Below are 22,113 nucleotides of genomic sequence, written 5' to 3'. Positions count from 1 at the left end.
CCCCCCCTCCCTTCCTCCCCCTCGCCCCCCCTCCCCCTCCCCCCTACCTTCCTCCCCCTCCCTTCCTCCCCCTCCCTTCCTCTCCCTCCCCCTCCCCCATAGGGAGGACGTGTTGGAAACTACACTACATATCCACAGAGTCCAGTAAAGCAGCAACTTAATGTGCCCAGAAGGGAATTGGTCCAACAGTTATTTTCTGGGAATGAAACGTGAGGCTTTGCATGTGAATGACTCAGTTTATATAACGTTGAGAGGCTGACATTCAGTTAGTGTTCATTAAAACAAAATCAGCAAAACCCAACCACACAAAAAGTTTAAAAACACCTCAAATAAAAATCTGTATAAAGTTTTTAAAAAATGATAATAATTGGCACTTTCAATTGAAAAGCGAAACTATTTTTGCTCCTGTCAATAAGACTGAAGTCCAAAACAATTCAACAGTAACCCTGCCATTCACCTTTAGGCATTTCAACACTGCCTCCTAGTGGTGAAACTATGGACTGTGTTCCAAATATATACCCTACATAATGCATTACTATTTACCAGAGCTCAAATAGGCCCTTGTCAAATGTAGTGCACTATATAGGGAATAGGGTGGGCTCTGGTCTAAAGTAGTGCACTACAAAGGGAATAGGGTACCATTTGAGAAGCAGCTGTCTGTGGTTAAGTCTATGGTCATGAGGATAACGGAAGACCCTTCCAGCAGTAGTCTGCAGTCCATATTGGGCTCTGGTCTAAAGTAGTGCACTACAAAGGGAATAGGGTGCCATTTGGGACACAGACATAGCCTCTCATCATGAGAACTGCAGGACCTTCTGCAGCAGTAGGTTGTCTCCCAAATGGCACACTATCTGTAAATAGCTCCCCTATTCCCTATGTAGTGCACTCCTTTTTCTTTTTTTTAACCAGGGCCCATAGAGAAACAGCTGTAGTCTCATCAGGAGAACATTAAGACCTTCTGCATAAGGCTCCGTCTGAGCGGTAGCTGCGTCCTCTTGTCCGGTTTACAATCAGGTATCATCCATGCGCTCCTCTCAGCGGTCAGATGAATGTCCGGACGTCTTTCCCTGACCGTCTCCAGCCCTGCCTGGGTAACGTTACGACAGAAGTCCACTGCGACCTGGTGGAGCGCGGCCCCGTGGAGCGCCAAGGCCTGCAGGGTAAGATCAGTGACCCGGACACAGTTCTCCAGATGGAGGGAGCGGAGTCGACTGCAGCTCTGCAGAACGCGGATCAGTTCCTGGTCTGAGATATGACCGCAGCCAGACAGGGTCAGGGACAGCAGGTTAGGACACCTGGAGAAAGGAAGGATCATGTATATTTCACATTTTAGTAATTTAACAGGCGTTCATAAAGAGCAACTTACAGCTTGTGCATTCATCTCCAGATAGCTAGGTGGACCAGTCAGTGCATTCATCTCCAGATAGCTAGGTGGACCAGTCAGTCCATTCATCTCCAGATAGCTAGGTGGACCAGTCAGTGCATTCATCTCCAGATAGCTAGGTGGACCAGTCAGTGCATTCATCTCCAGATAGCTAGGTGGACCAGTCAGTCCATTCATCTCCAGATAGCTAGGTGGACCAGTCAGTCCATTCATCTCCAGATAGCTAGGTGGACCAGTCAGTCCATTCATCTCCAGATAGCTAGGTGGACCAGTCAGTCCATTCATCTCCAGATAGCTAGGTGGACCAGTCAGTCCATTCATCTCCAGATAGCTAGGTGGACCAGTCAGTCCATTCATCTCCAGATAGCTAGGTGGACCAGTCAGTCCATTCATCTCCAGATAGCTAGGTGGACCAGTCAGTCCATTCATCTCCAGATAGCTAGGTGGACCAGTCAGTCCATTCATCTCCAGATAGCTAGGTGGACCAGTCAGTGCATTCATCTACAGATAGCTAGGTGGACCAGTCAGTCCATTCATCTTCAGATAGCTAGGTGGACCAGTCAGTCCATTCATCTCCAGATAGCTAGGTGGACCAGTCAGTCCATTCATCTTCAGATAGCTAGGTGGACCAGTCAGTGCATTCATCTCCAGATAGCTAGGTGGACCAGTCAGTCCATTCATCTCCAGATAGCTAGGTGGACCAGTCAGTCCATTCATCTACAGATAGCTAGGTGGACCAGTCAGTCCATTCATCTCCAGATAGCTAGGTGGACCAGGCATAGTCATTACATTCATCTGCAGAGAGCTAGGTGGACCAGTCATAGTCAGTCCATTCATCTCCAGATAGCTAGGTGGACCAGTCAGTCCATTCATCTCCAGATAGCTAGGTGGACCAGTCATAGTCAGTCCATTCATCTCTAGATAGCTAGGTGGACCAGTCATAGTCAGTCCATTCATCTCCAGATAGCTAGGTGGACCAGTCATAGTCAGTCCATTCATCTCCAGATAGCTAGGTGGACCAGTCATAGTCAGTCCATTCATCTCCAGATAGCTAGGTGGACCAGTCATAGTCAGTCCATTCATCTCCAGATAGCTAGGTGGACCAGTCATAGTCAGTCCATTCATCTCCAGATAGCTAGGTGGACCAGTCATAGTCAGTCCATTCATCTCCAGATAGCTCGGTGGACCAGTCATAGTCAGTCCATTCATCTCCAGATAGCTAGGTGGACCAGTCAGTCCATTCATCTCCAGATAGCTAGGTGGACCAGTCAGTCCATTCATCTCCAGATAGCTAGGTGGACCAGTCAGTCCATTCATCTCCAGATAGCTAGGTGGACCAGTCAGTCCATTCATCTCCAGATAGCTAGGTGGACCAGTCATAGTCAGTCCATGTTTTCCTCAATAAAGAAGGTATCAGGAAAGTTAGTGCTTGTAGGAAAAGTGTGTGGTTATAAAGCATACATAACATGACCTACAGTATCAGTCAACGACCTGGAGGGAGGAAGGACCGAACCAGACCTGGAGGGAGGAAGGACCGGACCAGACCTGGAGGGAGGAAGGACCGGACCAGACCTGGAGGGAGGAAGGACCGGACCAGACCTGGAGGGAGGAAGGACCGGACCAGACCTGGAGGGAGGAAGGACCGGACCAGACCTGGAGGGAGGAAGGACCGGACCAGACCTGGAGGGAGGAAGGACCGGACCAGACCTGGAGGGAGGAAGGACCGGACCAGACCTGGAGGGAGGAAGGACCGGACCAGACCTGGAGGGAGGAAGGACCGGACCAGACCTGGAGGGAGGAAGGACCGGACCTGGAGGGAGGAAGGACCGGACCTGGAGGGAGGAAGGACCAGACCTGGAGGGAGGAAGGACCAGACCTGGAAGGAGGAAGGACCAGACCTGGAGGGAGGAAGGACCAGACCTGGAGGGAGGAAGGACCAGACCTGGAGGGAGGAAGGACCAGACCTGGAGGGAGGAAGGACCAGACCTGGAGGGAGGAAGGACCAGACCTGGAGGGAGGAAGGACCAGACCTGGAGGGAGGAAGGACCAGACCTGGAGGGAGGAAAGACAAGACCTGGAGGGAGGAAGGACCGGACCTGGAGGGAGGAAGGACAAGACCAGACCTGGAGGGAGGAAGGACAAGACCAGACCTGGAGGGAGGAAGGACCGGACCTGGAGGGAGGAAGGACCGGACCTGGAGGGAGGAAGGACCGGACCTGGAGGGAGGAAGGACCGGACCTGGAGGGAGGAAGGACCGGACCTGGAGGGAGGAAGGACCGGACCTGGAGGGAGGAAGGACCGGACCTGGAGGGAGGAAGGACCGGACCTGGAGGGAGGAAGGACCAGACCAGACCTGGAGGGAGGACGGACCAGACCTGGAGGGAGGAAGGACCAGACCTGGAGGGAGGAAGGACCAGACCTGGAGGGAGGAAGGACCAGACCTGGAGGGAGGAAGGACCAGACCTGGAGGGAGGAAGGACCAGACCTGGAGGGAGGAAAGACAAGACCTGGAGGGAGGAAAGACAAGACCTGGAGGGAGGAAGGACAAGACCTGGAGGGAGGAAGGACCAGACCTGGAGGGAGGAAGGACCAGACCTGGAGGGAGGAAGGACCGGACCAGACCTGGAGGGAGGAAGGACCGGACCAGACCTGGAGGGAGGAAGGACCGGACCTGGAGGGAGGAAGGACCAGACCTGGAGGGAGGAAGGACCAGACCTGGAGGGAGGAAGGACCAGACCAGACCTGGAGGGAGGAAGGACCAGACCAGACCTGGAGGGAGGAAGGACCAGACCAGACCTGGAGGGAGGAAGGACCAGACCTGGAGGGAGGAAGGACCAGACCTGGAGGGAGGAAGGACCAGACCTGGAGGGAGGAAGGACCAGACCAGACCTGGAGGGAGGAAGGACCAGACCTGGAGGGAGGAAGGACCAGACCAGACCTGGAGGGAGGAAGGACCAGAGATCAGGTTAAGGCTGATATTAAAGATACCATATTGTTTTAAGATGGTCATACTACTATAGCCAATAGAAACACATTGAATAACACATTCATATTAATGGCGAAGACGACAGTCAAAATAAAAGTGTCTCTCCTGTATCTAGAAGATATAATAAAGCTGAGGAAATATCTATATTTTTTTGCACACATATTTAAACCCTTATTTTTGCTGGCACAAAACTACTCTCATACATTTTCCCGGGTTACCTTCAGCAGAGTCCCGTGACACTTGTGGGGGTTGTAGAGAAACACAGAAAACACCATCGCGTTTGTGAGAGCCTCCCCATTCCACAGCGGGGTCATATCAGTTTGTCTGAAACGTCCAAACCCTTTGGGCTACAGAGGTTGCGGCATTACAATTACTGACTTCAGAGGAGTCCCATTGGGGTTGTGGGGGTCGTAGAGCAAAACAGCCAAGCCATTCGGACGCTACAGCTGTTTGTGTGAAAATACCTATTTATTTTCGGGATGTCTCAAGGTCTGACAAACGCCACTGTAGCACGGAAGGCCTACATAGGCGGATGCGGCTGATTGTGTTACTTAGATTCACGCGAGGGTGTGGCAATAGACTCTTAAGGCTGTAAAGCGATGCTGGGTCCTTGAAAAGCACTATATAAATATATCGTATTAATATTACACTGAACAACATATACATGCATAGGGCCTTCAGAAAGTATTCAGACCCCTTGACTTTGACATTTGTTACGTTACATCCTTATTCTAAAATTGATTAAATCAATGTTTTTCCTCATCAATCTACACACAATACCCCATAATGACAAAGTTAAAAAAAAAATGTAGAAAATGTACTAAAAATATAAACCTGAAATTCCTTATTCCATGACAGAGCTCCAGAGTTCCTCTGTGGAGATGGTTGTCATTCTGGAAGGTTCTCCCATCTCTGCAGCACTCCACCAATCAGGCCTTTATGGTAGAGAGGCCAGACGGAAGCTACGCCTCACTAAAATGACACGACAGCCCGCTTGGAAGGCACCTAAATATTCTCTGGCCTAATGAAACCAAGATTAAACTCACTGGCCTGAACGCCAAGTGTCATATCTGGAGGAAACCTGGCACCATCCCTATGGTGAAGCATGGTGGTGGCAGCATCATGCTGTGGGGATGTTTTTCAGGGGAAGGGACTGGGAGACTAGTCAGGATCAAGAGAAAGCTGAACGGAGCAAAGTACAGAGAGATCCTTGATGAAAACCTGCTCCAGAGCGCTCAGGACCTCAGACTGGGGCGAAGGTTCACCTTCCAACAGGACAACGACCCTAAGCACACAGCCAAGACAACGCAGGAGTGGCTTCCGGACAAGTCTCTGAATGTCCTCGAGTGGCCCAGCCAGAGCTTGGACTTGAACCTGATCAAACATCTCTGGAGAGACCTGAAAATAGCTGTGCAGCAACGCTCCCCATCCAACCTGACAGAGCTTGAGAGGATCTGCAGAGAAGAATGGGAGAAACTCCCCAAATACAGGTGTGCCAAGCTTGTAGCGTCATACCCAAGAAGACTCGAGGCTGTACTCACTGCCAAAGGTGCTTCAACAAAGTACTGAGTAAAGGGACTGCATACAGTACTTATGTTAATGTGATATTTCAGTTGTTTTGTTAATACATTCGGTAACATTTCTAAAGGCCTGGTTTTGATTTGTCATCATGGGGTAGTGTGCCGTGGTGGAAAAAGAACCCAATTGTCATACTTGAGTAAAAGTAAAGATATCTTAAAATGACTCAAGTAAAAGTGAAAGTCACCCAGTAAAATACTACTTGAGTAAAAGTCTAAAAGTATTTAAAGTGTACTTAAGTAGCAAAAGTAAAAGTACTAATAATTTCAAATCCCTTATGTTAAACAAGAAAATTGTGCCGTCTGGTTTGCTTATTTAATTTATGGATAGCCAGGGGAACACTCCAACACTCAGACATCATTTACAAACAAAGCATTTCTATTTAGTGAGTCCTCCAGATCAGAGACAGTAGGGATGACCAGGGATGTTCTCTGTTTAGTGAGTCCTCCAGATCAGAGGCAGTAGGGATGACCAGGGATGTTCTCTGTTTAGTGAGTCCTCCAGATCAGAGGCAGTAGGGACGACCAGGGATGTTCTCTGTTTAGGGAGTCCTCCAGATCAGAGGCAGTAGGGATGACCAGGGATGTTCTCTGTTTAGTGAGTCCTCCAGATCAGAGGCAGTAGGGATGACCAGGGATGTTCTCTGTTTAGTGAGTCCTCCAGATCAGAGGCAGTAGGGATGACCAGGGATGTTCTCTGTTTAGTGAGTCCTCCAGATCAGAGGCAGTAGGGATGACCAGGGATGTTCTCTGTTTAGTGAGTCCTCCAGATCAGAGGCAGTAGGGACGACCAGGGATGTTCTCTGTTTAGTGAGTCCTCCAGATCAGAGGCAGTAGGGATGACCAGGGATGTTCTCTGTTTAGTGAGTCCTCCAGATCAGAGGCAGTAGGGAGGACCAGGGATGTTCTCTGTTTAGTGAGTCCTCCAGATCAGAGGCAGTAGGGATGACCAGGGATGTTCTCTGTTTAGTGAGTCCTCCAGATCAGAGGCAGTAGGGATGACCAGGGACATTACCTTGATACTGTGTGTGAATTGGACCGTTTTCTGTCCTGCTAAGCATTTCAAATGTAACGAGTACTTTTGGGTGTCAGGGAATATGTATAGAGCAAAAAGTACATTATTTTCTTTAGGAATGTAAGAACGTAGTGTTCTACAGTGGGCTGTTATTAAAGGGTGTTCTACAGTGGGCTGTTATTAAAGGGTGTTCTGCAGTGGGCTGTTATTACAGTGGGCTGTTATTACAGTGGGCTGTTATTAAAGGGTGTTCTACAGTGGGCTGTAATTACAGTGGGCTGTTATTACAGTGGGCTGTTATTAAAGGGTGTTCTACAGTGGGCTGTTATTACAGTGGGCTGTTATTAAAGGGTGTTCTACAGTGGGCTGTTATTAAAGGGTGTTCTACAGTGGGCTGTTATTACAGTGGGCTGTTATTACAGTGGGCTGTTATTAAAGGGTGTTCTACAGTGGGCTGTTATTACAGTGGGCTGTTATTAAAGGGTGTTCTACAGTGGGCTGTTATTAAAGGGTGTTCTACAGTGGGCTGTTATTACAGTGGGCTGTTATTACAGTGGGCTGTTATTAAAGGGTGTTCTACAGTGGGCTGTTATTACAGTGGGCTGTTATTAAAGGGTGTTCTACAGTGGGCTGTTATTAAAGGGTGTTCTACAGTGGGCTGTTATTACAGTGGGCTGTTATTACAGTGGGCTGTTATTAAAGGGTGTTCTACAGTGGGCTGTTATTAAAGGGTGTTCTACAGTGGGCTGTTATTACAGTGGGCTGTTATTAAAGGGTGTTCTACAGTGGGCTGTTATTACAGTGGGCTGTTATTACAGTGGGCTGTTATTAAAGGGTGTTCTGCAGTGGGCTGTTATTAAAGGGTGTTCTGCAGTGGGCTGTTATTACAGTGGGCTGTTATTAAAGGGTGTTCTACAGTGGGCTGTTATTACAGTGGGCTTTTATTAAAGGGTGTTCTACAGTGGGCTGTTATTAAAGGGTGTTCTGCAGTGGGCTGTTATTAAAGGGTGTTCTACAGTGGGCTGTTATTAAAGGGTGTTCTACAGTGGGCTGTTATTAAAGGGTGTTCTACAGTGGGCTGTTATTAAAGGGTGTTCTACAGTGGGCTGTTATTAAAGGGTGTTCTGCAGTGGGCTGTTATTAAAGGGTGTTCTGCAGTGGGCTGTTATTAAAGGGTGTTCTACAGTGGGCTGTAATTACAGTGGGCTGTTATTAAAGGGTGTTATTACAGTGGGCTGTTATTAAAGGGTGTTATTACAGTGGGCTGTTATTAAAGGGTGTTCTACAGTGGGCTGTAATTACAGTGGGCTGTTATTACAGTGGGCTGTTATTACAGTGGGCTGTTATTAAAGGGTGTTCTGCAGTGGGCTGTTATTACAGTGGGCTGTTATTAAAGGGTGTTCTGCAGTGGGCTGTTATTAAAGGGTGTTCTGCAGTGGGCTGTTATTAAAGGGTGTTCTACAGTGGGCTGTTATTAAAGGGTGTTCTGCAGGGGGCTGTTATTAAAGGGTGTTCTGCAGTGGGCTGTTATTACAGTGGGCTGTTATTAAAGGGTGTTCTACAGTGGGCTGTTAATAAAGGGTGTTCTACAGTGGGCTGTTATTAAAGGGTGTTCTACAGTGGGCTGTTATTAAAGGGTGTTCTACAGTGGGCTGTTATTAAAGGGTGTTCTACAGTGGGCTGTTATTAAAGGGTGTTCTGCAGTGGGCTGTTATTACAGTGGGCTGTTATTAAAGGGTGTTCTACAGTGGGCTGTTATTAAAGGGTGTTCTACAGTGGGCTGTTATTACAGTGGGCTGTTATTAAAGGGTGTTCTACAGTGGGCTGTTATTTAAGGGTGTTCTGCAGTGGGCTGTTATTACAGTGGGCTGTTATTAAAGGGTGTTCTACAGTGGGCTGTTATTAAAGGGTGTTCTACAGTGGGCTGTTATTAAAGGGTGTTCTACAGTGGGCTGTTATTAAAGGGTGTTCTGCAGTGGGCTGTTATTAAAGGGTGTTCTGCAGTGGGCTGTTATTAAAGGGTGTTCTGCAGTGGGCTGTTATTAAAGGGTGTTCTACAGTGGACTGTAATTACAGTGGGCTGTTATTAAAGGGTGTTATTACAGTGGGCTGTTATTAAAGGGTGTTCTGCAGTGGGCTGTAATTACAGTGGGCTGTTATTAAAGGGTGTTATTACAGTGGGCTGTTATTAAAGGGTGTTATTACAGTGGGCTGTTATTAAAGGGTGTTCTACAGTGGGCTGTAATTACAGTGGGCTGTTATTACAGTGGGCTGTTATTAAAGGGTGTTCTGCAGTGGGCTGTTATTACAGTGGGCTGTTATTAAAGGGTGTTCTGCAGTGGGCTGTTATTAAAGGGTGTTCTGCAGTGGGCTGTTATTAAAGGGTGTTCTACAGTGGGCTGTTATTAAAGGGTGTTCTGCAGGGGGCTGTTATTAAAGGGTGTTCTGCAGTGGGCTGTTATTAAAGGGTGTTCTACAGTGGGCTGTTATTAAAGGGTGTTCTACAGTGGGCTGTAATTAAAGGGTGTTCTACAGTGGGCTGTAATTACAGTGGGCTGTTATTAAAGGGTGTTCTACAGTGGACTGTAATTACAGTGGGCTGTTATTAAAGGGTGTTCTGCAGTGGGCTGTAATTACAGTGGGCTGTTATTAAAGGGTGTTATTACAGTGGGCTGTTATTAAAGGGTGTTATTACAGTGGGCTGTTATTAAAGGGTGTTCTACAGTGGGCTGTAATTACAGTGGGCTGTTATTACAGTGGGCTGTTATTACAGTGGGCTGTTATTAAAGGGTGTTCTGCAGTGGGCTGTTATTACAGTGGGCTGTTATTAAAGGGTGTTCTGCAGTGGGCTGTTATTAAAGGGTGTTCTGCAGTGGGCTGTTATTAAAGGGTGTTCTACAGTGGGCTGTTATTAAAGGGTGTTCTGCAGGGGGCTGTTATTAAAGGGTGTTCTGCAGTGGGCTGTTATTAAAGGGTGTTCTACAGTGGGCTGTTATTAAAGGGTGTTCTACAGTGGGCTGTAATTAAAGGGTGTTCTACAGTGGGCTGTAATTACAGTGGGCTGTTATTAAAGGGTGTTCTACGGTGGGCTGTTATTACAGTGGGCTGTTATTAAAGGGTGTTCTGCAGTGGGCTGTTATTAAAGGGTGTTCTGCAGTGGGCTGTTAATAAAGGGTGTTCTGCAGTGGGCTGTTATTACAGTGGGCTGTTATTAAAGGGTGTTCTACAGTGGGCTGTTATTACAGTGGGCTGTTATTACAGTGGGCTGTTATTAAAGGGTGTTCTGCAGTGGGCTGTTATTAAAGGGTGTTCTGCAGTGGGCTGTTATTACAGTGGGCTGTTATTAAAGGGTGTTCTACAGTGGGCTGTTATTACAGTGGGCTGTTATTAAAGGGTGTTCTACAGTGGGCTGTTATTAAAGGGTGTTCTGCAGTGGGCTGTTATTAAAGGGTGTTCTACAGTGGGCTGTTATTAAAGGGTGTTCTACAGTGGGCTGTTATTAAAGGGTGTTCTACAGTGGGCTGTTATTAAAGGGTGTTCTACAGTGGGCTGTTATTAAAGGGTGTTCTGCAGTGGGCTGTTATTAAAGGGTGTTCTGCAGTGGGCTGTTATTAAAGGGTGTTCTACAGTGGGCTGTAATTACAGTGGGCTGTTATTAAAGGGTGTTATTACAGTGGGCTGTTATTAAAGGGTGTTATTACAGTGGGCTGTTATTAAAGGGTGTTCTACAGTGGGCTGTAATTACAGTGGGCTGTTATTACAGTGGGCTGTTATTACAGTGGGCTGTTATTAAAGGGTGTTCTGCAGTGGGCTGTTATTACGGTGGGCTGTTATTAAAGGGTGTTCTGCAGTGGGCTGTTATTAAAGGGTGTTCTGCAGTGGGCTGTTATTAAAGGGTGTTCTACAGTGGGCTGTTATTAAAGGGTGTTCTGCAGGGGGCTGTTATTAAAGGGTGTTCTGCAGTGGGCTGTTATTACAGTGGGCTGTTATTAAAGGGTGTTCTACAGTGGGCTGTTAATAAAGGGTGTTCTACAGTGGGCTGTTATTAAAGGGTGTTCTACAGTGGGCTGTTATTAAAGGGTGTTCTACAGTGGGCTGTTATTAAAGGGTGTTCTACAGTGGGCTGTTATTACAGTGGGCTGTTATTACAGTGGGCTGTTATTAAAGGGTGTTCTACAGTGGGCTGTTATTAAAGGGTGTTCTGCAGTGGGCTGTTATTACAGTGGGCTGTTATTAAAGGGTGTTCTACAGTGGGCTGTTATTAAAGGGTGTTCTACAGTGGGCTGTTATTACAGTGGGCTGTTATTAAAGGGTGTTCTACAGTGGGCTGTTATTTAAGGGTGTTCTGCAGTGGGCTGTTATTACAGTGGGCTGTTATTAAAGGGTGTTCTACAGTGGGCTGTTATTAAAGGGTGTTCTACAGTGGGCTGTTATTAAAGGGTGTTCTACAGTGGGCTGTTATTAAAGGGTGTTCTGCAGTGGGCTGTTATTAAAGGGTGTTCTGCAGTGGGCTGTTATTAAAGGGTGTTCTACAGTGGGCTGTAATTACAGTGGGCTGTTATTAAAGGGTGTTATTACAGTGGGCTGTTATTAAAGGGTGTTCTGCAGTGGGCTGTAATTACAGTGGGCTGTTATTAAAGGGTGTTATTACAGTGGGCTGTTATTAAAGGGTGTTATTACAGTGGGCTGTTATTAAAGGGTGTTCTACAGTGGGCTGTAATTACAGTGGGCTGTTATTACAGTGGGCTGTTATTACAGTGGGCTGTTATTAAAGGGTGTTCTGCAGTGGGCTGTTATTACAGTGGGCTGTTATTAAAGGGTGTTCTGCAGTGGGCTGTTATTAAAGGGTGTTCTGCAGTGGGCTGTTATTAAAGGGTGTTCTACAGTGGGCTGTTATTAAAGGGTGTTCTGCAGGGGGCTGTTATTAAAGGGTGTTCTGCAGTGGGCTGTTATTAAAGGGTGTTCTACAGTGGGCTGTTATTAAAGGGTGTTCTACAGTGGGCTGTAATTAAAGGGTGTTCTACAGTGGGCTGTAATTACAGTGGGCTGTTATTAAAGGGTGTTCTACGGTGGGCTGTTATTACAGTGGGCTGTTATTACAGTGGGCTGTTATTAAAGGGTGTTCTGCAGTGGGCTGTTATTAAAGGGTGTTCTGCAGTGGGCTGTTAATAAAGGGTGTTCTGCAGTGGGCTGTTATTACAGTGGGCTGTTATTAAAGGGTGTTCTACAGTGGGCTGTTATTACAGTGGGCTGTTATTAAAGGGTGTTCTGCAGTGGGCTGTTATTACAGTGGGCTGTTATTAAAGGGTGTTCTGCAGTGGGCTGTTATTAAAGGGTGTTCTGCAGTGGGCTGTTATTACAGTGGGCTGTTATTACAGTGGGCTGTTATTAAAGGGTGTTCTATAGTGGGCTGTTATTACAGTGGGCTGTTATTAAAGGGTGTTCTACAGTGGGCTGTAATTACAGTGGGCTGTTAATAAAGGGTGTTCTATAGTGGGCTGTTATTAAAGGGTGTTCTACAGTGGGCTGTTATTACAGTGGGCTGTTATTAAAGGGTGTTCTATAGTGGGCTGTTATTAAAGGGTGTTCTACAGTGGGCTGTTATTACAGTGGGCTGTTATTAAAGGGTGTTCTACAGTGGGCTGTAATTACAGTGGGCTGTTAATAAAGGGTGTTCTGCAGTGGGCTGTTATTACAGTGGGCTGTTATTAAAGGGTGTTCTGCAGTGGGCTGTTATTACAGGGTGTTCTGCAGTGGGCTGTTATTAAAGGGTGTTCTACAGTGGGCTGTTATTACAGTGGGCTGTTATTAAAGGGTGTTCTACAGTGGGCTGTTATTAAAGGGTGTTCTGCAGTGGGCTGTTATTAAAGGGTGTTCTACAGTGGGCTGTTATTAAAGGGTGTTCTACAGTGGGCTGTTATTACAGTGGGCTGTTATTACAGTGGGCTGTTATTACAGTGGGCTGTTATTACAGTGGGCTGTTATTAAAGGGTGTTCTACAGTGGGCTGTTATTAAAGGGTGTTCTACAGTGGGCTGTTATTACAGTGGGCTGTTATTAAAGGGTGTTCTACAGTGGGCTGTTATTAAAGGGTGTTCTGCAGTGGGCTGTTATTAAAGGGTGTTCTACAGTGGGCTGTTATTACAGTGGGCTGTTATTAAAGGGTGTTCTACAGTGGGCTGTTAATAAAGGGTGTTCTACAGTGGGCTGTTATTACAGTGGGCTGTTATTAAAGGGTGTTCTACAGTGGGCTGTTATTAAAGGGTGTTCTACAGTGGGCTGTTATTACAGTGGGCTGTTATTAAAGGGTGTTCTACAGTGGGCTGTTATTACAGTGGGCTGTTATTAAAGGGTGTTCTACAGTGGGCTGTTATTAAAGGGTGTTCTACAGTGGGCTGTTATTAAAGGGTGTTCTGCAGTGGGCTGTTATTAAAGGGTGTTCTACAGTGGGCTCCAACAGTATTGGGAAAGTGACAAATGTTTTGCCGTTTATGGTCTGTACTCCAGCACTTTGGATTTGAAATGATACCATTACTATAAAGTTAAAGTGCAGAGTGTCAACCTTTCGTTTCAGGGTATTTTCATCGACAACGGCTGAACGGTTTATAAATTACAGCACGTTTTGTACACAGTCTCTCCCCCCCCCCTGTTATTGTAATGGAGAGAGGTTAGCATGTCTTGGGGGTATGATATAAAATGCTAATCTCCCCTGTTATTGTAATGGTGAGAGGTTAGCATGTCTTGGAGGTATGATATAAAATGCTAACCTCCCCTGTTATTGTAATGGTGAGAGGTTAGCATGTCTTGGAGGTATGATATAAAATGCTAACCTTCCCTGTTATTGTAATGGTGAGAGGTTAGCATGTCTTGGGGGGTATGATATAAAATGCTAACCTCCCCTGTTATTGTAATGGAGAGAGGTTAGCATGTCTTGGGGGTATGATATAAAATGCTAATCTCCCCTGTTATTGTAATGGTGAGAGGTTAGCATGTCTTGGAGGTATGATATAAAATGCTAACCTCCCCTGTTATTGTAATGGTGAGAGGTTAGCATGTCTTGGAGGTATGATATAAAATGCTAACCTCCCCTGTTATTGTAATGGTGAGAGGTTAGCATGTCTTGGGGGGTATGATATAAAATGCTAACCTCCCCTGTTATTGTAATGGAGAGAGGTTAGCATGTCTTGGGGGTATGATATAAAATGCTAACCTCCCCTGTTATTGTAATGGTGAGAGGTTAGCATGTCTTGGGGGTTAGAATATTTGAGAGTCTATCTTTCTCACGCATCATTATTGACGATTCATTCAGGATTATCCGTAACCACAGTAGTAGTGTTCTATTCTACATTCTATTCCACATTCTATTCTATTGTACATTCTATTCCACATTCTATTCCAAGTTCTATTCTACATTCTACTCTAACTATGTACAAAAAGTGCTGTAGTTTCTAAACAGTTCACCCAATATGGATAAAAATGCCCTGAAATGAAAGCTGACATTCTGCACATTAACCTCATATTCATTGTGTCTTTTCAAATCCAAAGTGATGGAGTACAGAGCCAAAACAAATTGTCACTGTTCCAACACTTCTGGAGATCACTGTGTTTTTTTTTTTCTGTTAAATTGTGTTTTTATCTGACGGATGAAGAGGATTTATCTTACAGGCAACACTCCCCGTCGGTCATCTCACAGCTGTGACCTCAAACAGCCTTCAAGGACACAGAAACAATACCACTTAAGACAATGAGCCCTGTAGAGAGCCCACAGACAGACACTTAGTAACTGTAGCAAGACCAGCTCACCTGGGATGTCAGGAAGCTAGAGAGCAGCTGTTGCTTCTCCAACATACCAACAACCTGTTCCTGCTAGTCTAGTCAGGCTGACACGTGTGCTGGGGGTGGGGAGCCCCTGTGTTTCCCTCAGAGAGTGTGTGTGTGTGTGTGTGAGAGAGACAGACAGTAACTGATGGCAGCAGCAGTAGGATGTACAGTGGGGCAAAAAAGTATTTAGGCAGCCACCAATTGTGCAAGTTCTCCCACTTAAAAAGATGAGAGAGGCCTGTCATTTTCATCATAGGTACACTTCAACTATGACAGACAAAATTAGAAGGAAAAAAATCCAGAAAATCACATTGTAGGATTTTTTATGAATTTGTTTGCGAATTATGGTGGAAAATAAGTATTTGGTCACCTACAAACAAGCAAGATTTCTGGCTCTCACAGACCTGTAACTTCTTTAAGAGGCTCCTCTGTCCTCCACTCGTTACCTGTATTAATGACACCTGTTTGAACTTGTTATCAGTATAAAAGACACCTGTCCACAACCTCAAACAGTCACACTCCAAACTCCACTATGGCCAAGACCAAAGAGCTGTCAAAGGACACCAGAAACTAATTGTAGACCTGCACCAGGCTGGGAAGACTGAATCTGCAATAGGTAAGCAGCTTGGTTTGAAGAAATCAACTGTGGGAGCAATTATTAGGAAATGGAAGACATACAAGACCACTGATAATCTCCCTCGATCTGGGACTCCACGCAAGATCTCACCCCGTGGGGTCAAAATGATCAGGCCCCTACTCCACCACTACCACATATCTACAATACACTGTGTTCCCTCAGGCCCCTACTCCACCACTACCACATATCTACAATACACTGTGTTCCCTCAGGCCCCTACTCCACCACTACCACATATCTACAGTACACTGTGTTCCCTCAGGCCCCTACTCCACCACATATCTACAACACACTGTGTTCCCTCAGGCCCCTACTCCACCACTACCACATATCTACAATACACTGTGTTCCCTCAGGCCCCTACTCCACCACTACCACATATCTACAATACACTGTGTTCCCTCAGGCCCCTACTCTACTACCACATATCTACAATACACTGTGTTCCCTCAGGCCCCTACTCTACTACCACATATCTACAATACACTGTGTTCCCTCAGGCCCCTACTCTACTACCACATATCTACAGTACACTGTGTTCCCTCAGACCCCTACTCCACCACATATCTACAACACACTGTGTTCCCTCAGGCCCCTACTCCACCACATATCTACAATACACTGTGTTCCCTCAGGCCCCTACTCCACCACATATCTACAACACACTGTGTTCCCTCAGGCCCCTACTCCACCACATATCTACAACACACTGTGTTCCCTCAGGCCCCTACTAAATCACATTGTAGGATTTTTAATGAATTTGTTTCATTTTAAGTGGGAGAACTTGCACAATTGGTGTCTGCCATCGTCTCTTATGACCAAAAAAGATCTTCTGGACAGTGATTACTCACCTCGTACCGGACGAAGATTTTTTTAACGAAGGATTTACATTCAGACACTCGACAAGGCCCAAATCCCTGTGATTCGCACGAAGAAGAGACAGAGATATCGGGGTCGTAGGTCAGGGTGCCTTGTAAGGATCCGATGGCAATCCGAGGGTAATCTGCCTCTACCATCAGTCCTATTAGCCAACGCGCAATCATTGGATAACAAAATGGAGGAGCTATGATCACGACTATCCTACCAACGGGACATTAAACTGTAATATCTTTATGTTTCACCGAGTCGTGGCTGAACGACGACATGGATAACATACAGCTGGCTGGGTTTTCGCTGCGTCGGAAAGAGAAGCTGCCTCCGGTAAGACAAGGGGTGACGGTCTGTGTATATTTGTAAACAGCTGGTGCACGAAATCTAATATTAAACGAAGTAATGCGTACGGCCCAGTACATCACTGGGGCCAAGCTTCCTGCCATCCAGGACCTCTATACCAGGCGGTGTCAGAGGAAGGCCATAAGAATTGTCAAAGACTCCAGCCACCCTAGTCATAGACTGTTCTCTCTGCTACCGCACGGCAAGCGGTACCAGAGCACCAAGTCTAGGTCCAAGAGGCTCCTAAACAACTTCTACCCCCCCCAAGCCATAAGACTCAAGAACATCTAATCAAATGGCTACTCGGACTATTTGCATCGGAAATGGACAGCTCATGGTGCTGAAAGTCAGCAAATTCCAACTGTTTTCATTTTAATTAGACTTTACTATCAACAAGAGGGCTTTCTATAGTCAAGAGGAAGAAAATTATAACATTCTTCAAAAAGGAACAGGTTTCAATTGAACATTTTACAAGATTTATCTGCAACAGAGCTAAACTTAATATTCTTCTTTTAGTTTAAACAAAAGAGGCACTGTCATCCTTATAAATAAAAACGCCCCAGGTCATATCTGACCCCGCCCCAGGTCATATCTGACCCCGCCCCAGGTCATATCTGACCCCGCCCCAGGTCATATCTGACCCCGCCCCAGGTCATATCTGACCACGCCCCAGGTCATATCTGACCACGCCCCAGTCCATATCTGACCCCGCCCCAGTCCATATCTGACCCCGCCCCAGGTCATATCTGACCCCGCCCCAGGTCATATCTGACCACGCCCCAGTCCATATCTGACCCCACGTCCGAGTGGAGATAGATCTGGATCTCGGCACAACAACCCCCAAAATTAGATACTGGAGACTTACAACGCTGTCAGTTCCACTTTAAGGAGAGATGCATTAACTACTTTCCAGATAATATCAGTCAAAAATACCACATAATGTGGCTAATATGCCATCTATTTATGTAGCAAGTTATGAACATAGAGCCTAACCTTAGCTAGCTAGCTGCTAGGAGGACGTCATGTCAGTGGAGGAGTGGGTGACTGACTTTTTCCCCCTCTTATCGTTTTTCATTGGCTACAGCAAGAGATGTACGTGTCATTTGGTTAGCTAGCAATAAATGGCCATCACTTTGCTAGCTAGTTAGCTAGCTATGCCGAACGACTTATCCAGATAGCATCTCGTGCATTTGCAAATTCACTCTGGCTAGCGATCTACTCCGATTTCAGAGCACTCTTCAGAGATAGTAAATTCATCAGTTATTCTGCACTAACGAGCAAGACCCGGTGAAGAATCAAAGAAATTCCACAAATTAGCTTAAGACACACCTGTTAATTGAAATGCATTCCAGGTGACGACCTCATGAAGCTGGTTGAGAGAATGCCAAGAGTGTGCAAAGCTGTCATCAAGGCAAAGGGGGGCTATTTGAAGAATCTCAAATATATTTTGATTTCTTTAACACTTTTTTGTTACCTACATGATTCCATATGTGTTGTAATGTCTTCACTATTATTATACAATGTAGAAAATAAAAATAAAATAAAAACTCTTGAATAAGTAGGTGTTCTAAAACTTTTGACCAGTAGTAGTCAATTTGTCCTAATAAATGCTGTCCCGTAAAATGGGGGGACTACGTACCAAAAGTGCTGTAATTTCGAAACAATTGGGAATCGCCTGCTCGTCTTTCTGCAACTTGCCTGCCAATGGATGCGGTGTCCCAACCAAGCAAACGGGCTAAAGTTGTCTAGCTAGCTACTTTCAGACACACATGAGAGAACAGCTAACTCTGACCATTTTAAGGGCCGTAGCAGAGCTGGTTAGGCTGTTTTCATGTTATCCAGAGTGCTGAGTGCTGCTGGCAATCATTTTTTTGTACTTTTGATTTGCCGACACCAGTCATATTCATCAGTTATTCTGAACTCTCTCAGAAGAGTGCTCTGAAATCCGAGTAAATAGCTGGCCAGAGTTAATTCATGCTAGTCAAAAGTGTAGTATTTTGTCCCATATTCCTAGCGCGCTGTGATAACATCAAGCTTGTGATTCTAGAAACTTGTTGGAGGCATTTGCTGTTTGTTTTGGTTGTGTTTCAGATTATTTTGTGCCCAATAAAAAATGAACACTAAATAATGTAGTGTGTCATTTTGGAAACACTTACTGTAAATAATGTTTCTAAACACTTCTACATTAACGTTGATGCTACCATGACGACGGATAGTCCTGAATGAACTGGGAATAATGATGAGTGAGAAAGTTAAAGGCATAAATATCAGACCCTGAGGTTTTCGTCAGAGATCTCTGTACTTTGCTCCGTTGATCTTTCCCTCGATCCTGACTAGTCTCCCAGTCCCTTGCCGCTGAAAAACATGCCCACAGCATGCTGCTGCCACCACCAGGCTTCACCGTACGGATGGTGCCAGGTTTCCTCCAGACTTTTGCCTTTTGGAAAACTCCAAGCAGGATTTCATGTGCCTTTTACTGAGGAGTGGCTTCCGTCTGGCCACTTTACCATAAAGGCCTGATTGGTGGAGTGCTGCAGAGATGGAAGAACCTTCCAGAAGGACAACCTTCTCCACAGAGGAATTCTGGAGCTCTGTCAGAACGACCATCGGGTTCTTGGTCACCTCCCTGACCATGGCCCTTCTCCTCCGATTGCTCAGTTTGGCCGGGCAGCCAGCTCTAGGAAGAGTCTTGGTGGTTCTAAACTTCTTCCATTTAAGAATGATGGAGGCCACTGTGTTCTTGGGGAACTTCAATGCTACAGAAATGTTTTGCTACCCTTCCCCAGATCTGTGCCTCGACACAATCCTGTCTCAGAGCTCTACGGACAATTCCTTCCACCTCATGGCTTGGTTTTTGCTCTGCCATGCACTGTCAACTGTGGGACCTTATATAGACAGGTGTGTGCCTTTCCAAATCATGTCCAATCAATTGAATTTACCACAGGTGGACTCCAATCAAGTTGTAGAAACATCTCAAGGATGATCAATGGAAACAGTATGCATCTGAGCTCAATTTAGAGTCTCATAGCAAAGTGTCTGAATACAGTATTTTTTAATAAATTTGTAAACATTCCTAAAAACCTGCTTTAGCCTTGTCATTATGGGGTGTTGTGATGTCATTATGGGGTATTGTGATGTCATTATGGGGTATTGTGTGTAGATTTATGAGGATTTTTATTTTTATTTAATCCATTATAGAATAAGCCTGTAACGCAACAGAAAGTGGAAAAAGTCAAGGGGTCTGAATACTTTCCGAATGCACTGTATAGAAACAGAAACACAGGTTAACAGAAACAAAACAGAAACAGGTTAACATAAACACAGGTTAACATATACAAACATAAACACAGGTTAACATAAACACAGGTTAACATATACAAACAGATATTTACTTACATGGTACAGACGCGTTCTAGGAAGCTGCTGACCAAACTCTCATGTTTGCTACAGAGATCCTTCTGGAACTGATTCTTCATCCAGTCCTCTATGTTACAGACTTTCACCCTTGAGCTGTGCCAGGTCACAGCCAGATAACGCAGCGACGGTCCTAACACGTAGTTCTCTCTCCTCAGCTCAGAGGGGGAGCGGAACAAAAGCAGCGACCACAGCCTGGGGTCCAGGTAGACCTCTCTGAGCCGATGGCAGGTCAGGGAGAAAGACCTACAACTGTCTTTATCCAGGTAGGAGAGGAGGTGGAGGAGACACTCCTGGTTCAACTGGGTGATGGTGAGGTCCGTAGCGGGCTGGATGAGCTTGGTGGTGCTGGTGTCCATGGTAGAAAGCTGAATGGTGAGGAGATGCCGGCAGACAGACTGGCTGGCCAGGCTCCGATGGACAGACACAGAAAAGACTGGCTGACCAGGCTCCAATGGACAGACACAGACTGGCTGACCAGGCTCCAATGGACAGACACAGACTGGCTGGCCAGGCTCCAATGGACAGACACAGACTGGCTGACCAGGCTCCGATGGACAGACACAGACTGGCTGGCCAGGCTCCAATGGACAGACACAGACTGGCTGACCAGGCTCCGATGGACAGACACTGACAGACTGGCTGACCAGGCTCCGATGGACAGACACTGACAGACTGGCTGACCAGGCTCCAATGGACAGACACTGACAGACTGGCTGACCAGGCTCCAATGGACAGACACAGACAGACTGGCTGACCAGGCTCCAATGGACAGACACAGAAAAGATTGGCTGACCAGGCTCCAATGGACAGACACAGAAAAGACTGGCTGACCAGGCTCCAATGGACAGACACAGAAAAGACTGGCTGACCAGGCTCCAATGGACAGAGAGAAGAAAAATAGAGGGGCCTCGTCTAATCCTCGAGTCCCCAAAGTTTACCACTGACCAGCTGCCACCAGGCTACAATGAGGCAGCAGCAAAGCGACTGTATTGTCCTGTCTGGATATATGATGCCTTCTCAGCACAGACAGAGTTCGGAGCAGGGTTGGGGGCTGGAGGGTAACACAGTTGCTGATGGACATATAAGGCTGTGGAATGGAGGTTATTTTGGGAGGTGGAGGACAACTGTTTGGTGGAGCTGTCAGAGATAGAAGAGTGTGAGCTAAGACACACACACACACACACACACACCCCTCTCTCCCATCTGTCATCCTGTTGCCGCCACAGGTTCTGTCTCTCTGGACCGGGACAGATGTTTACACTAGTGTAGAGGCCCAGAACCTCAAATAGAAACGTTCTGTTCACTGGACGAACCTACCTTGTCCCGGACCTGCTGTTTTGGACTCTCTCTCTCTCTCCACCGCACCTGCTGTCTCTAACTCTGAATGATCGGCTATGAAAAGCCAACTGACATTTACTCCTGAGGTGCTGACCTGTTGCACCCTCTACAACCACTGTGATTATTATTATCTGGCCCTGCTGGTCATCTATGAACATTTTAACATCTTGGCCATGTTCTGTTATAATCTCCACCCGGCACAGCCAGAAGAGGACTGGCCATCCCTCATAGCCTGGTTCCTCTGGTCTACCCAGTACAGCCAGAAGAGGACTGGTCACCCCTCAGAGCCTGGTTCCTCTGGTCCACCCAGTACAGCCAGAAGAGGACTGGCCACCCCTCATAGCCTGGTTCCTCTGGTCCACCCAGTACAGCCAGAAGAGGACTGGCCACCCCTCATAGCCTGGTTCCTCTGGTCTACCCAGTACAGCCAGTAGAGGACTGGCCACCCCTCATAGCCTGGTTCCTCTCTACCCAGTACAGCCAGTAGAGGACTGGTCACCCCTCATAGCCTGGTTCCTCTGGTCTACCCAGTACAGCCAGAAGAGGACTGGCCACCCCTCAGAGCCTGGTTCCTCTCTACCCAGTACAGCCAGTAGAGGACTGGTCACCCCTCATAGCCTGGTTCCTCTGGTCTACCCAGTACAGCCAGTAGAGGACTGGTCACCCCTCATAGCCTGGTTCCTCTGGTCTACCCAGTACAGCCAGAAGAGGACTGGTCACCCCTCAT

General features: G+C 46.6%; 1 protein-coding gene across 1 annotated transcript; it reads right to left on the bottom strand.

Annotated features, from left to right (window-relative positions):
* Positions 1–222: 222 nt before the first annotated feature.
* fbxl22 (F-box and leucine-rich repeat protein 22) lies at positions 223–21,420 on the bottom strand. Its single transcript, XM_014170461.2, has 2 exons — positions 20,028–21,420; positions 223–1,295 (listed from the first exon to the last, which is right to left on the bottom strand). Exons 1-2 carry the CDS (start codon positions 20,402–20,404, stop codon positions 938–940), a joined length of 735 nt encoding a protein of 244 aa, XP_014025936.1. The 5' UTR covers positions 20,405–21,420; the 3' UTR covers positions 223–937.
* Positions 21,421–22,113: the final 693 nt, after the last annotated feature.

Source organism: Salmo salar, chromosome ssa23, assembly GCF_905237065.1.
Source record: "Salmo salar chromosome ssa23, Ssal_v3.1, whole genome shotgun sequence".
NCBI classification, from domain to species: domain Eukaryota; kingdom Metazoa; phylum Chordata; class Actinopteri; order Salmoniformes; family Salmonidae; genus Salmo; species Salmo salar.
Note: the sequence above shows the minus strand (reverse complement) of the source record. Positions and strands in the feature narration are given on the sequence as shown.